At 41.4% G+C, this 18107-nt stretch overlaps 2 protein-coding genes across 2 annotated transcripts in view; one reads left to right on the forward strand and one right to left on the reverse strand.

Moving 5' to 3' along the window:
• The first annotated feature begins 253 nt into the window (after window positions 1-253).
• Window positions 254-581, forward strand: LOC134649219 (uncharacterized). The gene has a single exon (XM_063503938.1). It carries the CDS (start codon window positions 266-268, stop codon window positions 488-490), a length of 225 nt encoding a protein of 74 aa, XP_063360008.1. The 5' UTR covers window positions 254-265; the 3' UTR covers window positions 491-581.
• A 1103-nt stretch (window positions 582-1684) lies between these two features.
• LOC134648773 (regulator of G-protein signaling 9) overlaps window positions 1685-18107 on the reverse strand; it is a 31608-nt gene continuing 15185 nt past the window's right edge. The window contains exons 4-14 of the mRNA XM_063503328.1: window positions 15044-15140; window positions 12062-12118; window positions 11708-11817; window positions 10990-11208; window positions 10352-10534; window positions 9485-9660; window positions 7339-7542; window positions 5676-5897; window positions 4712-4912; window positions 3250-4353; window positions 1685-1931 (exon numbers count right to left, since the gene is read on the reverse strand). Of these exons, the coding sequence (XP_063359398.1) occupies window positions 1871-1931; window positions 3250-4353; window positions 4712-4912; window positions 5676-5897; window positions 7339-7542; window positions 9485-9660; window positions 10352-10534; window positions 10990-11208; window positions 11708-11817; window positions 12062-12118; window positions 15044-15140 (2634 nt within the window). The 3' untranslated portion in view covers window positions 1685-1870. The remainder of the gene's footprint in view (window positions 1932-3249; window positions 4354-4711; window positions 4913-5675; window positions 5898-7338; window positions 7543-9484; window positions 9661-10351; window positions 10535-10989; window positions 11209-11707; window positions 11818-12061; window positions 12119-15043; window positions 15141-18107) is intronic.

Consider the following 18107-nt stretch of genomic DNA (forward strand, 5'->3'; position numbering starts at 1 on the left):
GTGCTATAACCTGTGTGTGTGTGTGTGTTCCTGTGTTTTTTTATCGATTCTTCGAAAACTCTAAAGCATAATAAAATTTTCTGGGATGTATTCGACTCATCATATAGTGACGGACAGACAGCCCATTACATTTGTGAGAAAAGCGGTTATATTGTGGCCAGATTACCTCGTCAGTGACCTGTCACTGACGAGTCAAATAGTACCCACAGAGGAAATAAAGTTCTGTTCAAATATACTTACTTACTAATATTTGTGTTTCAGAATAATGGCTGCCAATGACCGTGTCGTGTTTCCCGACGAAGTGGAGGACGTAAAAGCGAAGGCGGCAGAGGTGGCTGCCAAGTCTGGTGCGGGAGACAGCAACTCCGTGGAGGAAGCTCCTCAGGAGACCACGCCCAACATCGCCATGAGGAACATGATCCAAGTTCCTGACAACTGCCCGGCAGGCTACAAGATGGATGCGGACGGAGTCTGCCGAGAAGTCTGGTAACTTGGTTGTGTCGCGCGATTTCACATAAACAACAAGTTTACTGATACGATAGATACGTGAGATTGTCGAGACGGGTTTTGTTATCGTGGGATATGAAATGTATGGATTTGTATGCCTGTATACAACATCTACGAGTATAATACATTTTACTTGCCTTGGTCTTCACTCGCATTTAACTTAATCAGCAATTTTATAGCTAAGTTACGTCTTTAGTCTAAATTTTTGTTTAGTTTTGGAATACTATTTAACCTGTGTCGAAACGTCGGTAAATAAAGGTAATTGAATAAATTTCGCGTTAGACCCGTCTATAAATGTGAGTTAATATGTGTTCAAAACGCGAAGGTTTTAAATAAGTATTATATTTAACTTTATATAGCTGAAGATTCGACAATCTTTCTTACAGTATTATATATAGGTTTTAAAACTTTTAAACGATGTATTAATTACCCTTCGTGTGTGCGTTCCTATTACTACGAAATACATTTTTACAAAAAACAGATTGTTTTATTCTCAAATTACCTACATGGTTTTTTCTAATTTAGCTTGTGAATTCCATAAAGATTCCATACTTAGATTGTTTTATCAAACTATAGGTACTTCTTTACTTAAGTAACCTACTACCTAGATCTGCATTTATATTTTAGACCATACTCAATGTTTTTTTTAATGAGGGCCACAAAGACGGTACCGTCTTGGGTCGTCCCATTCGTTTTTCGTCAAGTTCTTAAATTAGTCCTATTCTGTTTTCGTTACTCATTCTACATTGAAAGCCACTGACGATTGTGACGAATGTAGAATGGGTGACGAAAGCAGAATAGGACTAATTTAAGAACTTGACGAAAAACGAATGGGCGACCCAAGATGAGACCACAAAGACGGTGTTGTGGCCTCATTAAAAATATATTGATTTATTTTAAAGGTGACGTGCGGATGGAAAGGTTGTGTATCTTTATAACAGGATCATCTGGCGCTACGTAATAAGCCCAGTTGAGTATCGCTGTATTAGACTACCTGTTCTTAAAATATGAAGTAATTAACAACTTTGTACTTACGTATTAGCTTAATTGCATCCAAAGAAATGAATAAATAAGGTATCTACCTACTGAGATATGTTTGAAATACCGTTTCTTACGTTTCTAAGTTTTGTTTTGCTACCTCAGACGGGACCTAAGGGTGCACCAATGAAACAATTAATTTTCTAATAATTAACGATCATTTACTTTAAAATATTCATATAATTACATAATAATGATCTAATCTGTAATAATTAGAACATAGGGTCTAAGATAAAAAATTAAATGTATATTATTATTTCATTCTTCTATAATGAACCCTGACAATTTCAAAATATTCTTGATATTTTCCTACACAAATTAAAAGTTATAAGTAACCGAGCGTTGCATACGTTTTAACAAATGGAGCATCACTCTCACAGGAGTTCCTGAAAAAGAAGAAGCTTGCTTTAGTAATAACAGGAGTACACTTAACTAACCATTTTCGACCTTATCTCGTTGAAATAAGGTGTACAAATGGTCAGTTATTATGCTTCGTTTTTTTTAGCCTATCCACTTCACAGCGTGCTTTAAAATACAAAGCAATTTTAAATTGTTAGGTTTACCGCAAAACATGGTAAAGAGTAATGATTAATGAACCACGTAGTATGTAACGTATCTTGAAATGAAAGTCCAACGGATTATCGACTCTATCTCTATGAACACTAGGTAGCCAGTTCCACGCCAGGGGTGGCCCTTTGTTTGTATTATTTGACTTGTAGTGTAATTGTCATATAGCTAAAAGTAGATAATACGTTGGATCTTCAAGACGGTTCTAAAGACTTTTGCTGCCGTGTTTTGCTGTAAACCTTATAATTGCTTTGTATCCTTAAGCACGCTGTAAAGAGGATGACCCGAAAAGAAAAATGAAACACCAGTGTGTGTGAAGTGAACAACTGTTCGGAGACGGGGCGAATCCGCGCGCACAATGCATTTCAGGGACGAAAGAAGGTAGATCGTTGCAATTTCCCTTATCCAGAAAATATTCCACAGAATAGGGAAAATTGCATTTAAATCCAAATATATAATATGGCGAAATAAGCCGAGATTGTTTGTTAGAAAAACCTTCAAATAATAATAAGATACCTACTTCAACATTTGTTCAGGTATATAATACGTCGTGGGTTCGTCAGTAGGTACGTTTGTCCAAAGAAAGAGCAGTTATAATTGTGAGTTATATGCTACTTTCCTATCTGTCCATTTTAGCTACAGTTTGTAATATATTTTATTTTTGGGGACCTGGTATATGCTGTATTGTCTAGATTTTGTATATACCTACAATGCTACTTCATACCGTAGATTTCCATACTTCGAATATAATTTTTAATCACTCATTGTAGTTACTCAAGGAAATTATATTGGGTACACGAGCAGGGTACAGGCATTTCAAAACAAAACGTGCAAACAGTCTACTACACAAGGATAAAGAAACAACAAAATGGCAATATTCAACTCATATAATTACGCCAAATACGTACGCAATACTAAACTTTATATACACACATAACATAACAAAAAGTAACTAAATTATTGCAACCCATATAAAAAAAGTTTATTTCTCTAATAGGCAGTTGTTGCACTCAATACTCTAGGAGTGAAGCGTGTTTAGGAATGTTTATTTCATATCGTCATGCAGAACCAATCGTTTAGTGACGGACAGGACATCGCGCTAGCGGCGGGAGGCGTGCGGGCTACGGCGGTACTTACTCGTCCTCCCAGGGACAAATGTCGTTCCGCTGTTTACGATCACCGAGGTCGCTCTTATTATCACGCTTAACAATATTAGATTTCGAAACCGACGACAGTTCGTCTTCGTGAGCAATTTTTTTCGTCGCGTCCGACTCGGCCGCCGCCGCGGGGACCGGCGGGGGCGCCGAAGGCACTTTGTCTACGTGGTCGTCGTCGACCCCGATGTCCTCCCCCACGGCGAGCGGCGCCACCGGCGTCGGCGGCGCCGCCCGGCCCGCCGGCTCCGGCGCGGGCGCGGGCGGCGGCACGGCCACCGGGGGCGGCGCGGCGGGCGAGGGCGCCGCCGGGACGGCCGCGAGCGCCGCGGCGCAGGCCGGGGCGGCCGGCGCCACAGCCGCAGCGCCGCTCGGCACCACCGCCGCGGGGCTGGCCGGGGCGACCGGCGCGGGACCGTCCGGCGCCGGGCCGGGGCCGGCGGGCGCGGGCGGCGCCGCGGCGGGCACGGCCGCGGGCGCCCGCGCCGGCGACGATTCCGCGGCGTCGCTCTCTGGAAGATCGCCGATTTTGCTGCCCGTTTGCGAGGCCGGAGCGGTCTCCTCGATCGTCGCCAGGTCGAGCTCGGGCGCGTCCTCGAGAGCGCGCGGGGCGGGGCGCGCCGGCTCGGTGGGCGTGGCGTCGGCCGACGCGAACACGGACGAGGGCTCGTCGGAGACGGCGAGCGAGCGCGGCTCGTCGGGCGAGTCGGGGGGCTCGCAGGCGGAGTCGTCGTCGGGCGCGGAGCTGACGCTGATGGTGGGCGTGGGGTGCGGGGGCAGCGCGGGCGCGGCGGGGGCGGGCGCGGGGCGCGGGCGCGGCGGGGAGGCGAGCGGCGCGAGGTGGCGCGGCTCCACGGCGGACAGGCGGCGCAGGGGCGGCGGCGCGCCGCGCAGCCCGCCGTCCAGCGTGCTCTGCTGCGGCAGGCGGCGCGCGCGCTCGCCGCACACGGCCGCGCTCACGTCGGACGAGGAGCTGCCCGAGTCGGCGGCGGAGTCCTGTCGACGCCGCGCACCGCTGTAAGATGAGCTCTCCCGACTCGATGTCTCCCACGGCGCCACGTCCGATCTGTCGTCGTCCGCTGGATCCCTACGAAAATGATCAGATTGGTACGTCCGTAAAATGAAGATCCTCATGAAAGAGTGCATTCGTGACCGGTGTAGGTTCGCTGAGAGTTATTTACACCGACCGGTATTAAAAAATAAAAACAAATCATTCTTCCGAAATTAATTTAGAGGCATGTGTTATCTGTACGTTTTGTCGCACGAAGCAAGGGGTGTGCCAAGCCCAAAAACTATCGATCCGTCAACATTGTCAACGTGGCTACGCTACGGCTATACTGAGAGGGATCTCGGCCTGGTGGCTCCGGGAAGCGTGGCGCACACCGCCAGCTCGTGCGATGAGCCCGATAGCGGGCCTTGCTGTGCTGCCTGTTTACTGATCTCACCTGAAGGGGATGTCGGCCAGGTTGGACTGCGAGTGCGAGTGGGGCGGCGGCTCGGCCAGGCGCGGCGGCTGCGCGGCGCACACCGCTAGTTCGTGCGCGGAGCCGGACAGCGACCGGTCCGAGCCGCGCCGCCGCGACAGGCCGCCGGTCGCGGTGCTGCCCGGCTTCTTCTTTACTTGACCGCCGCCGAAGTTGAAGAATCTGGAACGGATATACGATTGAAATTGGTACATTCCTTCATGTATTGTTGTTGTTAAAACATATAGTGAAGAAAAATGTATTGGTGTTATATCTTAGTGTCGTTTCTCATCATAATCATCATTTATTTTATTTGCTATACGCACATATGTATCTTAGTGTCACATCTTTTATTCCACATTGAACGCCGCGCTTTTATTTTGCATACTAAAATCGGTCACATGTGCCTGGTGCCGCAGCGAAAGGCTTAAATTTATTCGTAAAAACATCAATTTACCAGAAAAAGTATTTTATTGTTGCAATGCAGTTCGTATCAGTAGTTAATTTTGACTTAATCTGAGTAACACCGAGTAACCTTATCGTAACCGTATCCTTAGATCTGTGTCCGCCCAAACTTTGTCTCTCAGCGCAATAGTTAATTCTAATAATCGTTCGTTTCTTCTTCCGGTAATAGTCACGGGAAATTTTTCGTTAGTTCGAATTTGAGGCACATTACCCCAGATCCATGGTGAACGAGACTGACCTAAGAGCCACTGTTTATATTATAAGCTATTGTATACTTACTTCTTCTTCTGATGCACATTCTTGCCTTCTTCCAGCAGCCTCCGGAAGTGGTCGGAGCGCACGAACCGCGGATAGCAGTCCTTCTTCAATAGTGAGTTATTTCGAATTTGAGGCACATAACCCCAGATCCATGGTGAACGAGACTGACCTAAGAGCCACTGTTTATTATTATAATAAGCTATTGTATAATTTGTATACTTACTTCTTCTTCTGATGCACATTCTTGCCTTCTTCCAGCAGCCTCCGGAAGTGGTCGGAGCGCACGAACCGCGGATAGCAGTCCTTCTTGAGCAGCAGCGAGTACACGTGGTCGGCAGCGTGGTCAAGCGCGTACCGCGAGCCGGTCCGCATGTCCTCGACCACGCGGTCCATGGTCGCACCATCAATGTTTATCTCACACGGCGCGCCGGGCTTTAGGAATTCTCTGTGGATAAACAGTGTTCCAATATGATATGTGCCAATTGAAAGAGTAACGTCAAAACCATTTAGTGTTCGTAACAATGATTTATAACTCAAGATAGGTTATAGGCGTTCCAAAATTGAAGCGCTTAACTTGTGACAAATTGGACAAGTTGCCTTTAGACGCGGCTGGACAAGCGAGAAATGTGCACGTGCTAACGAGCTCCCGCACACCGAAAGAGAAAGAGACGACCTTATGTTTAACAACGAGTGTGACTAAGTTGGATGGAATGAGAAAATTAATCAAAAATGACAGATTTCTTCGTAGGCACAGAAATAAATATGGAAGTATTTTTTGTGCTCCTCAAGTATGAGTATAACCTATCTATGGTTGTATAATATCATTGGTTCGTAATAGAGAATTTACTTCGACTATGTCATGTCTGAATATCGAAACCTTACAAAATTGGTGAAGATTTGTTTTTGAAATAAAAGAATTTAGCTTCTTTACCTGATTGTTTTTAGGGAGGTCTTTTAAACTGCCGAAGAATTTCGAAAACATGATCTTTTAGTTAGCACTTCGTATGCTGTACAGAAGCGACAACGCTTTTAACTTTGTACTTTCATAAACTGAAATAGATGTCGATGCCGCGATGTAAAGAAACTCGAGTGGTGAAGGCCGGATTCGAACCGGCGTCTTTAGCAATCCGGGCCCCTAAGCCACCCCACCAAGGCGGAACCGGTCCCAATTTCTCAACTATATGCCATCTTACTAAGACTAGGCGTCTTTGACCAACTCTAAGGGTAAGCAATATGCTCTTGCACGTCCTATATGAATTCCTTACGGAATTCCTTTGTACTTTCACTTCATATCATATCATATCATATCATATCATTTATTCTGTAATAGTCATATATTGTCATTTATTATTTACAATTCACTTAGTGAACTAAGGATAATATTATAAGGTATAGAAATTAGAAATAAATAAAAATTTACATTTAAATTTGCATTGTGATGGAATGTTCATATTTTTGTCTCATTGTTCTCATTAATAAACTCATTTACGGAGTAATAGGCCTTCCGAATCAATAAACATTTTAAGCGCGAGTTAAAACCCGAAATGGTGTTCATGTTTTTAATGTCACATGGAATATTATTGTAAATCTTACTTCCAACCACATGTATACAATTGCCAGTCTTCCTAAGGCGATGAGTGGGCTGTACCAAGTCATGCTGACGGCTGTCCTGGAATCTTTTACTGTTCCACTGTTTTTTGGGGAACAAAGTCAAGTTCGCTCGGACGTACTTTGCCACCTCGAGTATATACAAGGAGGAGAGTGTTAGAATGCGGAAATTAATAAAAAATTGACGTGTAGGTGTATCTGGGGCAGGTGTATCTGGGGCAGGTGTATCTGGGGCAGGTGTATCTGGGGCAGGTGTATCATAAAACCAGAACACTAACTCGTAAATCTCCTCAAGCTTCTTCGCTATTTGCTTGACGCTGCTCCTCCTCAGATCCATCACAGCCAGCCAGAACCGGATGTTCTCGTGCGAGTACTCCTTGCGCAGGAAGCTGGTGAACTCCTGCAGCCCCGTGGGATCCGACACCAGCTCGTCGATGCTTATCGCCCAACGTTGCACGCGCTTTTCACTTGGCACTTCCACTCTGAGGGAACAATCATATTAACATTGTTTAGAATAATGAAGGCTTCCCTGATAAATAAATTATTTCCAGAATCCAGGCATTTATAACTAGGTATACAGGTGGATTTTCTTTTTGGGTCAGTGAGGGCAGCTACCAGATCCCGTGCTGCTACGAGAAAACGGTCTAAGAAGACCTTCCCTCGATTTCAAATTAATGAAGATTGGCTTTTACAGATTTTGGAAAAAACATACAGGGTGCGAGAAAAAGGTCATTTTTGACAAACTTTTTTTTTTGATGCCAATCGATCCCATTCCTATAAAGGATCAAAAGCTTGTATGGAACCAAAAAAAAATTTCCGGCTAGAAAAGCCACAAATCGAGGAAAACTTTTCCCATACAATTTGTATGAAAATGAAAACTTTTATTTTTCACATGCTATTTTTGTATGCCAATCGTTTCCATTCCTATCCAGTATCAATAGTTTCTCTGAGGTCAACTTACGGTGATGTACTAAAAAGCCACCAATTAAAGAAAACTTTTTCCATACATTAACTATGGAGAAAACGTGAATTCATATTTTTCTATCTGGCCAATCAGTCCTGTTACATTTAAGGACCATAATACTGTATGAAGACATTGCTGTAGGACTGATGGGCGAGATAGAAAATTGAGAATATAATAACATTTCACATTTTCATCATAGTAAATGTATGGAAAAAGTTTTTATTAATTTGTGGCTTTTTAGTAGGTACATTACCGTAAGTTGACCCCTAAGAAACTATTGATACTGGATAGGAATGGAATCGATTGGCATACAAAAACAGCATGTGAAAAATACAAGTTTTCATTTTCATACAAATTGTATGGGAACAGTTTTCTTCGATTTGTGGCTTTTCTAGCCGGAAATTTTTTTTTGGTTCCATACAAGCTTTTGATCCTTAATAGGAATGGGATCGATTCGCATCAAAAAAAAAGTTTGTCAAAAATGACCTTTTTCTCGCAACCTGTATGTTTTTTCCAAGATCTGTAAAAGCCAATCTTCATTAATTTGAAATCGAGGGAAAGTCTTCGTAGACCGTTTTCTCGTAGCAGCAAGGGATCTGGTAGCTGCCCTCACTGACCCAAAAAGAAAATCCACCCTGTATATTCGGTATCAATAAATATATCATTCTACCGACATTATATGACATTATATCCATCTGCAAAGGGTGCTTCGTCGAAGTCAAAGCGAAGCTACCTATAAAATCAGGTTCTTTCAACATCGTTTGCAAAGCTATGAGGCTAAAAGCGATCCCAGTTATTCAGCTCGAGCTATAAAACTTGAGTTATGGTAGAAACATGAGAAATTCGTTATAGAATTAAAGTAGGTTATGCACAATAGTGCGAATATGTCATTATTTAAAACAATAAGAAGGCAAAGTAAAAGAAGGTGCATCTAATAGATTCTAATTTCAGTGTCATAGACCCTTATGGTTCCCAAAATTGCAAAATCCATTAACATATGTAACAAGCCGAAACTGTTTTAAAAAGGTTTCGAAAGCCAGGGCCAGATTATTCAATTGTAATGCATAGGGGTTTCGTCGCCTACCTAGAGACTTGAAGGGAGAGGGGCTATGACTTATGAGACTTGCATAATCTAGAGGTTTTTTTTATAGGACATTCTTACATTCTTACACAGATTGACTAAGTCCCACAGTAAGCTCAAGAAGGCTTGTGTTGTGGGTACTCAGACAACGATATATATAATATACAAAGACATAAATACATAGAAAACACCCAAGACTCAGGAACAAATATCTGTGTTAATCACACAAATAAATGCCCGTACCAGGATTCGAACCCAGGACCGCGGCTTAACAGGCAGGGTCACTACCCACTAGGCCAGACCAGTCGTCTCAGTCAGTTCAGTCAGGGTCAGTTTTTTATATTGGCCGTTCCTGGCGAAAACTGAGTGTGTCACTCACAAGGGACTGTTGATTTGCCAATACAAGGTGTCGTCGCTGATCCAAGGGTTGGAGGGCTGCGGCGGCGTGAGCCAGGGATCGTAGGGAGTGAACGTCTCCGAGTACGCCATAAGGGCCTCAAGGGCAATAGACGTCTTCACTCGCGTACGGTCCAGGCTCGCTTTTAGATGTTCGATCTAGAAGGAGAAACCAGAAATATAGGTTATTAGATGGCACAAGAAGACAGTGAAGGGAGGCTATGGAATAAATACTAATCTGGAAGAAGAGTCAAGTGTAAAAAACATGGAAGTAAGAATAATACAAAAATATTACGGTACCTATATAGTACTTGCTTCCTTGTACAATTATCTCTAGTTATATTTTTTTTTCAGTTGACTATTACTATACATAACTACTATAATAGAAGAGGTAGGGCGGTGACGTATGATGAGGTGGGTCAAGGGTTCAAAATATACCTATTTTAAGCCAGTCATTGATTTCATTGCCTTTGGACTTTGTGGGCCGCGACTGCCGCGAGAGACATTATTTTGTCTATATTTTATATTTCAGAATAAAGAAGCAATGCTAAGAGTAAAGGCGGTCACATGGCAGGTTTCTTGAATATTCGGTTGTCCGGGCGGTGGCCGTGATGCTGGCTTCTAGCTGTCTCACTCTATCCTAGTGTTCTGCACGACAGCGTGTCCGAGACGTACCTCCTTGAAGATCTACAGGATGGTCCGCTTATTGGCCTTGGGTACCCTTGAGCAGACAGCACAGGGCAGCTCTCCTGCACGCTCAACTGTCCCGGTGGTGACCGCGCCACTCTCTCCACACTCCTGGCTCTCACTCTATCCTACTGTTCTACACGACTGTGTGCAAGAGACGCACCTCTCTGGTGATTTGCTGGATGGTCCGCTTCTTGGCCTTGGGTACCCTCGAGCGGACAGGCACGGGGCAGGTTTCCTGCACGCTCGGCTGTCCCGGCGGTGGCCGCGCCACTCTCCAGTAGGCTCGCTCTTGGCTGTCGCTGACTATCTTATCCCCCTTCTTGCGATCTTTCGCTAGCCGCACCTGAGGAAACAGAATACAACTTGTAAAGTAACATTTTATAGTCTAGATACGGTTTAAATAATTTTGTTTGGTTAGGGATATTTTAAGGTCGGTCTTTTCTGGATACTTATAAAGATCACTAGAAAAATGTAGGTAATAATTTAGATGAGGTTGCCTTTTTTTGTGGCTTACACTTAGTTAACTGTAACTTTGGTCTATAGTAAGTAAATCCAGTTCGACAAATGTGGTTCGCAACGTTCACTCCACGAGTTACCTAGTCCATAATCTCTCATAAGTTATTGACCAAACCTGATCTTCAGTCTGCGTAGTACCTAATAAAAAGTCTCACTTCGCAGCGAGGTTCATCTTGAGGTTGGCCAGCGATTCCACTTCGTGGTCTTTGGGACCATGTCGATGATTGTTGTGTAGCATTCGCTTCACGAGTTATCTGGACTCACATAAACTATAGAACAAACCTGCTCTTCAGCCTGCATAGTAATGAAGTCCCACTTCGCAGCGAGGTTCTTCTTCAGGTTGGCGAGCGCTTCCACCTCGTGATCTTCGAGACCATGTCGCTGCTTGTTGCGCAGTGTTCTCTTCACGAGGTAGATGGCGTACTCGACGTTGTCGGAGCCGGCCAGGCCGGGCGCCGAGCCGCCGACCCGTGGCGGTTGCCACGGCCAATAATATGGGCTCTATGGAACAAGGGGAGAAACAGGTTATTTAAGGGTGGTTTTAGTGCCACGCGGACCGTCCGTGCGGATCGCTCCGCACCGCCAAATTGTATGGGAAAGCTGTCCACGCGGACGACCGTCAGATTTACTCTAAAACGCTCCCTGAATTATTGTTCCGGTGCGGAGCGATCCGCACGGACGGTCCGCGTGACACTAAAACCAGCCTAAGGGGTTTGGGTGACACTTGTTCAAATGCCTTGGAATCTTAATACTGAACATTTGTCTGAGATGTACCTATGTACTTCTAAACTACATTTATGGTGCGTGATACGTTGGAGGCGGGCGGCGGGCTGATCTATATTCGATAGGTCACAATCTTGTTCGCGTTTACATACAGCATATATGGCTTGTTCCGTCTCCATTTACATAAACAAAATACGTGGCGTATACTCGTAGGTATAGTAGTAGTAGTAGGGTACATATCGCTGCGGCTATTTAATATAAAAGTGGGTACACTTACTTGAAATCTATATAGAGAAGAATCATCTTTTAACACTAAGTTTTTCGAATCGTTGACAGGAAAGAAGTAACCATACTGGCAGAGTTGATTGGCTAAATTTATTGCTTCAACTGAAACAGAATACAAAATACTTACTTTAATACTTTGATGGTGTATAGTGTACCTATAGGTAGTTAAAAAGTTCTCCATCGGTGGTACGAATTTGTGTTGTCTACATTGTCTACCTTACAAGTCGGGTAATTTTTGTTGAACCAATTTGTTAGGTATCTGCGACCACGAAACGTGTCGAAACATCGGTCCTCATTGTTTTTTTAATAAGAATAAATAAAGTAAATATTAATTACCAAAACTTACCGTTACTTTGTTCGTCGAGATTGAACCGGTCCATTAGCCATTCGACAAGATCATAACCTGAAACATGGAAAATTAGCCTATTTGTGTCCCCTTTGTGGTTGCTCTGACCCCAGGGGAACAACCGAGCAGTTGGGTTACAGATAAAGCCAATTTAGAAGGAACACTTATTATGAATCTGTCAAAGTAGCAAATGTAGGAGAAACTTGTAATTTTGTAGTTACGTGCATTATGGTTTTTAGGCAATCTTAATATGCACGCACATCTGCCAACGTTTTCACGATATTTAATATGTCGATTAGTGGTGGTTTGAGTTTCCAATACCTATAAAACAAGAATCATCCGGATCAATGAATCCAGATCTGACGGATTTTATGTACAGTACAGTTTAGATCCGGTTTGAAAAATATAATAGAGGCGCGTACATTTTAGGATTGGTTTTACTCTATGTACTCGTATTGGCCATGAGACGGCGATATAACATATACCTATTTAAATACATACGCACATATTTTTTGTACGAAGAAAATCATGTAATTTAATTTATTAATACTACATTTTATACATTTCTCGATGATAACTAAAACTGTTGCAGCAGCAGATTATGTTATAATATTTTTTGTTAGGTACAATTTGTTATGTTCTCTCATTAATACTTTTTCTTAGATTAATTACAAATTTATAAGTTTACTGTTTCTGCCATCTTAGCTACAGAATACGTAAATACTCGTATGATATTCCAGTTGGCGCCCCAAACCTATAGGTAGAAAACTCTACAAATCTACAGGAGATTTCACTTTTCTCAATAACTTGCGCAAGTACGTATCGGCTTAAACTGACATGTGAAATTGCTTTGTTTAAGCGTTAGGGTAGTAGTTAGTACGTATTTATGTGCAATATGAACCTGACGTTTATCGTCAATAAATAATGGGCTAGAATAAGCAAGAATTGGCGGCGGTGAACGGCCGCCAGCAGACATTAAATACTTATGGCGCGCTATTGATTTTATAATCAGACGGGCAACGCATGCCGTACCTAGTGGTGCTGGTCTATGTACAGAGATTGCTCAATTCTGAACAAAATCACTCTTTTTGGCTCGTAGACCAATAATGTTCCTTAATGGGTAAGTATTGGCATATCTTGCACATTTCTTATTCAAGACGATGCTCACGCGTTGGTGCCTATTGTTGACTTCTGGATTATGTTTACTATGCCATGACTATGCCATTGACCACTTAAACTATCATCAAAAGGGACTTAAGGGAGTATACGGTAACGAAATTGGCATTTTTTTATTTACTTTGGCTAGTTTCGCTTAATATGGCTCGACATCAATGTTTGTTTCAGATACTGAATTGAATGCAGATAGGTATATTGCGTAGACAGAAATATACTGCTGTGCAGTAGGTAATTTTAGACAACATAGAGTAAGGATTTTGTAGAAGTTCTGGTGTTACCTGAGTGAGCCGAGTGAGACATTTCTAGAGCCTCTTTCTTCGCGTTGGCTATATGCAAAACAAAGTTTACTTTCAAAACCACATTGTAAAATAACATTGAAGCAAATAAAAAACATCCAGTATGCATGTAGCTCTATTTGCATTGTAGCATTGTAGCTATGTTCTTGATGGTTTTGAAATTGAAAATAATTCGTTGGTATTGCTTAGTTTGAGGACAGTCTTAATGTTCATGGATCCTAAAATTAATTTTGAATTTTGCGTAATAAAAATGCCAATTCGTGATACCTACAATCTAAGAACATAACAAACAAAATGGTTTAATGAAACTACTTAAACATCTAATAACTTGTGATTTGAAAAAAATAATATCATCACATCACCAGCCTATGTAAGTCATTGTAAGTACGTCCCACTACTGGGCGAAGGGCTTCTCTCACAAAAGGGTTTGAGCTACTGTCTTCACTGTTAGCCCAATACGGATAGAGGAGTTCATTCGAACTTGAATTTATTAGCACCTTGCAGCTGTATTTGTATGCAGGTTTCCTCACGGTGCCCTCTCCGATGAGCAGGTACCGTAACACCACCCAACTAGTTATAGTCCAATACAATAGAATAGAATATATTTATTTGTATTAATTGTACATCGTCAGATTCAAAAATTATTTACAATTATAAAAACATTGTGTAAGTTAATTCGATTAGATATAATTAACTATACTAAACCATAGAGAAAAAAAATACATAGATTGCTCACTCCATACATCAGTTTTAGTACCAAAAAGACTATTAGCATCTAGCATCGAGTAGCGGAACTAGCAGTACTGCTACTTGACAATAGATGTAGCACCGACCGGAAAGTCTTATGCTGTTGAGATAAAACCTTCCGTTCGGTGCTACATCTATTGTCAAGTAGCAGTACTGATAGTCACGCTACTCGATGCTAGATGTAGACACTGAAATTAATAGTCTAACTGATGTATGGAGATGGAGTGAGCACTCTTGTCTTAGTATATTTCTCTATGACTAAACATAAATTAATTTAAACATAGTTTCCTTGAATTGAATTAATAAAATACTATAACTATACTTATGGGCCAGGTTTGATACGTAAGTAATTAAGTATCGATTCAAATGTTATTTTATTGTTTATTTCGAATTATTCCTGTTATTAATTAATATATAATGCCTCATAACTTTCTGCATCATTCAAATAATAGTCACAAACCATAATTGAGAAATTTTGTACTATAGTTGCGTGGTTTTACGGTACCAAATGATAGTTTAAGTACATGAAACTAACTGGTACAGTACAAGCAGGGGTTCTAGACAAAAAGGCTTGAGAGCCTCACAGCCTATCGCTGGGCTACCAGTCTAAGCTAAAAATATCGCCAAACTAAATTTAACTAATGTATTTTTGTACTAGAAAGAGGAAGTTGATAATATGTCAACTTGGACAAGTTGTTTTGGCTGCGTGAGAGATAACAGTGCGACTATTATTAACTAGGATTGCGATAAGACTTAATCTTACCCATAAAAGCAGACGGAATGTAGGTGAGAAAGAGTTTTTGACTTCGAACAGGCACACCCGATTCTGGATCTTGCATTTCTTTTATTAAACTTTCCATCTGAAATTAGACAAAACGAACGTAAACACAGAATAAATAATACCTAGTACTAGGTACAGAAGCCTCACTCTCTAACAAAACGCGTCTGTTACGATCAGCACAGATATATGGCTGCTAGGTAGCGACAGCGCCTCGCGCGGCTTATGGCTAGCCACCAAAATTGGCGTGGAACGGATGTACTTTTAGCTACCTGTAGCAAAGCAACGAAATCCCGGAGTGAGCCACGCCTGACATAAATATAAAACTACAAGATTAGTAAGTACGTAACTATACGTAGGTAATACTTAATGCGTAAAGGACCACCCCTGCACTTTTTATAAACAGTAACTCTTTAATATAGGCATGATGATGATGATGATGATGATGATGAGGGCTTTATTACATTGTTAGTTCCAAACAAGAAAAGTTTATATAAGTGTACAGTCAGCAGCATAAATTGCTAAGCGGGCGAGGTGTTCAAAATCATCTTGACACAACTTTATTGTTAAGACAAATATATAAAAGCGTGTCAAGGTAATTTTGAACACCTCGCCCGCTTAGCAACTAAGTCTTTTTAAATGACGAAACAGTATTACCTATACAGTATAAAGATAAAGATAAAAAAAAAAGTATCGATGTACATACATTAATAACACCTAAATACAGCAAAAACCCCCATTTTCAATAGGGATGTTGACATGAATCGCGAATATATAATATGTTATGTTTTTACCATAGCAGGGAATATTAGAACGCGGAAAATCATATTTTGCAAGTGTAAATATCTGTAATAAATTAATTAAAAATAATCAAAAGTATTTAAAATAATGCCCAGTATCACGTGACTGCAAACGCCAATCGGAGCGCGTGACGTAATCACAGTGGAATCACCAAAGACAAGTTATAAAACCTGCCTAAGTGTCTACAGATTATCGTACCGAAACGCGATCTTGGTGCGGTGCGGCGCACGAATCGATAGTGTGTAAGGTGGTGCGTTAAGGACGCAGCTATAAGTTAGAGCGAGAAAGAAGGTCGCTGTCCGATGCGGTAGTGTGTTAAGGCTTTAAAAAAAATTGTCAGTTGCCATATAAAGAATTTAAAAAAATTACTGACAGCAGTTTGTTTAAAACGCCGTTACGTCATCAAGGTCACGTGACAGTTTGGAGCGTTTAGGCGCGAAATTTAAACACGAAACTTATTATACATGTTTTCTTATTCAAAATTAATGAATATATTTTTTTAATATTTTTTTCTGTAATTATTACGTGTCTATCTACAAAATGAAACCAGTTCCAAAAAATTGTCAACATCCCTATTAGGCTTTCCTATGTCCATGGTAGGCCGAACTGGTTCTTTTTTCTTCGGACTTATTCTTCTTCGGTATTTCGAACCGGATTTCGTAATTTATACTGAGATTTATGTGATGCGCCTATATCATAGGTTCCCAAACTTTTTTGGGCCACCGCCCACTTAGGTGTCAAAAAAAATTTCAGCGCCCACCATCACGGAATAATAGCGGAATTAACGTAGGTACCTATTTTTAATTCACGGAAAAACTATGAACGTCTACCGATACTTCTTACGGTTTGATGTCAGGGGCACGTTCGAATTGGCCTGGAAGATTTACAACAAAGACCTAATTTGTCAACTTTCTAAAACTGATATTTAGGCCAATTAAATTAGAACTTTTCGAAAATGTATTCCAGCTGGAACTCATTTTAAAGCCTTCATTTGGTCCTAAATGCGTGTAATCCGATTTCCTCTATTCCAGGTGTGCATAAATTCTAGCTATTTTTCAGTTTTTTCGTCAAAAAATTCGTCTAAACATGATAAAAATGGATATCTGAGGATCCGGCGGAGGAAAATTGGCTACCTTTAATTATTTTTTTTGCATAATTGTGTTAAAATCCGACATTCTTTTTCGCCAGTATATGATCACAAAATATTGCTGGTAGTGACATTGTAATTGATGATTCCTTCTACGTACATCAAGTGGTTTGGAAATCCAAGGAAAAATTTATCTTCCAAGGCTTACAAAATTTATGGACACCTCCTGGAATTGTGCAAACTCTGATTACACGCATTTAATTTAGGACCAAATGAAGGTATTAAAACGATTTCTAGCTTAGTGAGAATTAATTCCTCAAAATGCATTTTGGATCTTATTTGATTGACCTAATTTAGCGAATAGGTAAATAAAATAAATTGCGAAAACACAAGTAACTGAAGTAACCCTATATAAATAAATCTACTCGTAATTCGTATTATCTATTAATATTTTAGTTTTTTTTTTCACTTGCGGGAGCGCCCCCCTGGGCAGCATGAACGCCCCCCAATCGCTTCCGAGGTCTCTACCGCCCCCCTGAAACTCTTCTGCGCGCACTGGGGGGCGGTATTGACCACTTTGGGAACCTATGGCCTATATGGTTCCTATTAGTAAAACATGTGCCTACATTTGTACAATTTTCAATTATCATCCGTCTCCGTATTACAAAAATATCCTACATGATACATTCTGAAAATGTAGGCAATTATGAACTATAATGAAAAAAAAAAAATTATGACGTGCACGCATTTCGCCACCATTATTATTAAAACATTATGTGCCGCTAACAACAGCCCGCACGCCATGCGTGCTCAGCAAGTTTCGCGTAATATACCTATACCCATGACATGCATGTCAAAAAACGCGCATCGTTAGAACGATGCAAATAGATTTGCACGGAACTGATTTCGTAAGCTTTTATCATGCCTACGCGATTCTGCAGAATTCATAATTCTTTTTCAAATGGCCTGGTTAACCGTACCTATGCAGGAGAACATAACATTTAACGCCATACATTTTCTATGCCAGAAACATATGAGCGTTTCACACTAATTCCTATGGGCTTCATAGTTATAAAAAAAACAGACTTTCGTAAAGCAAAGTCAAAGTTATGAAACAAAACGCGAGCTAAGTTCTCAAGTTAAAAATAAATCGGAAGCACA

The sequence above is a fragment of the Cydia amplana genome, chromosome 6 (assembly GCF_948474715.1).
Source record: "Cydia amplana chromosome 6, ilCydAmpl1.1, whole genome shotgun sequence".
NCBI lineage: Eukaryota > Metazoa > Arthropoda > Insecta > Lepidoptera > Tortricidae > Cydia > Cydia amplana.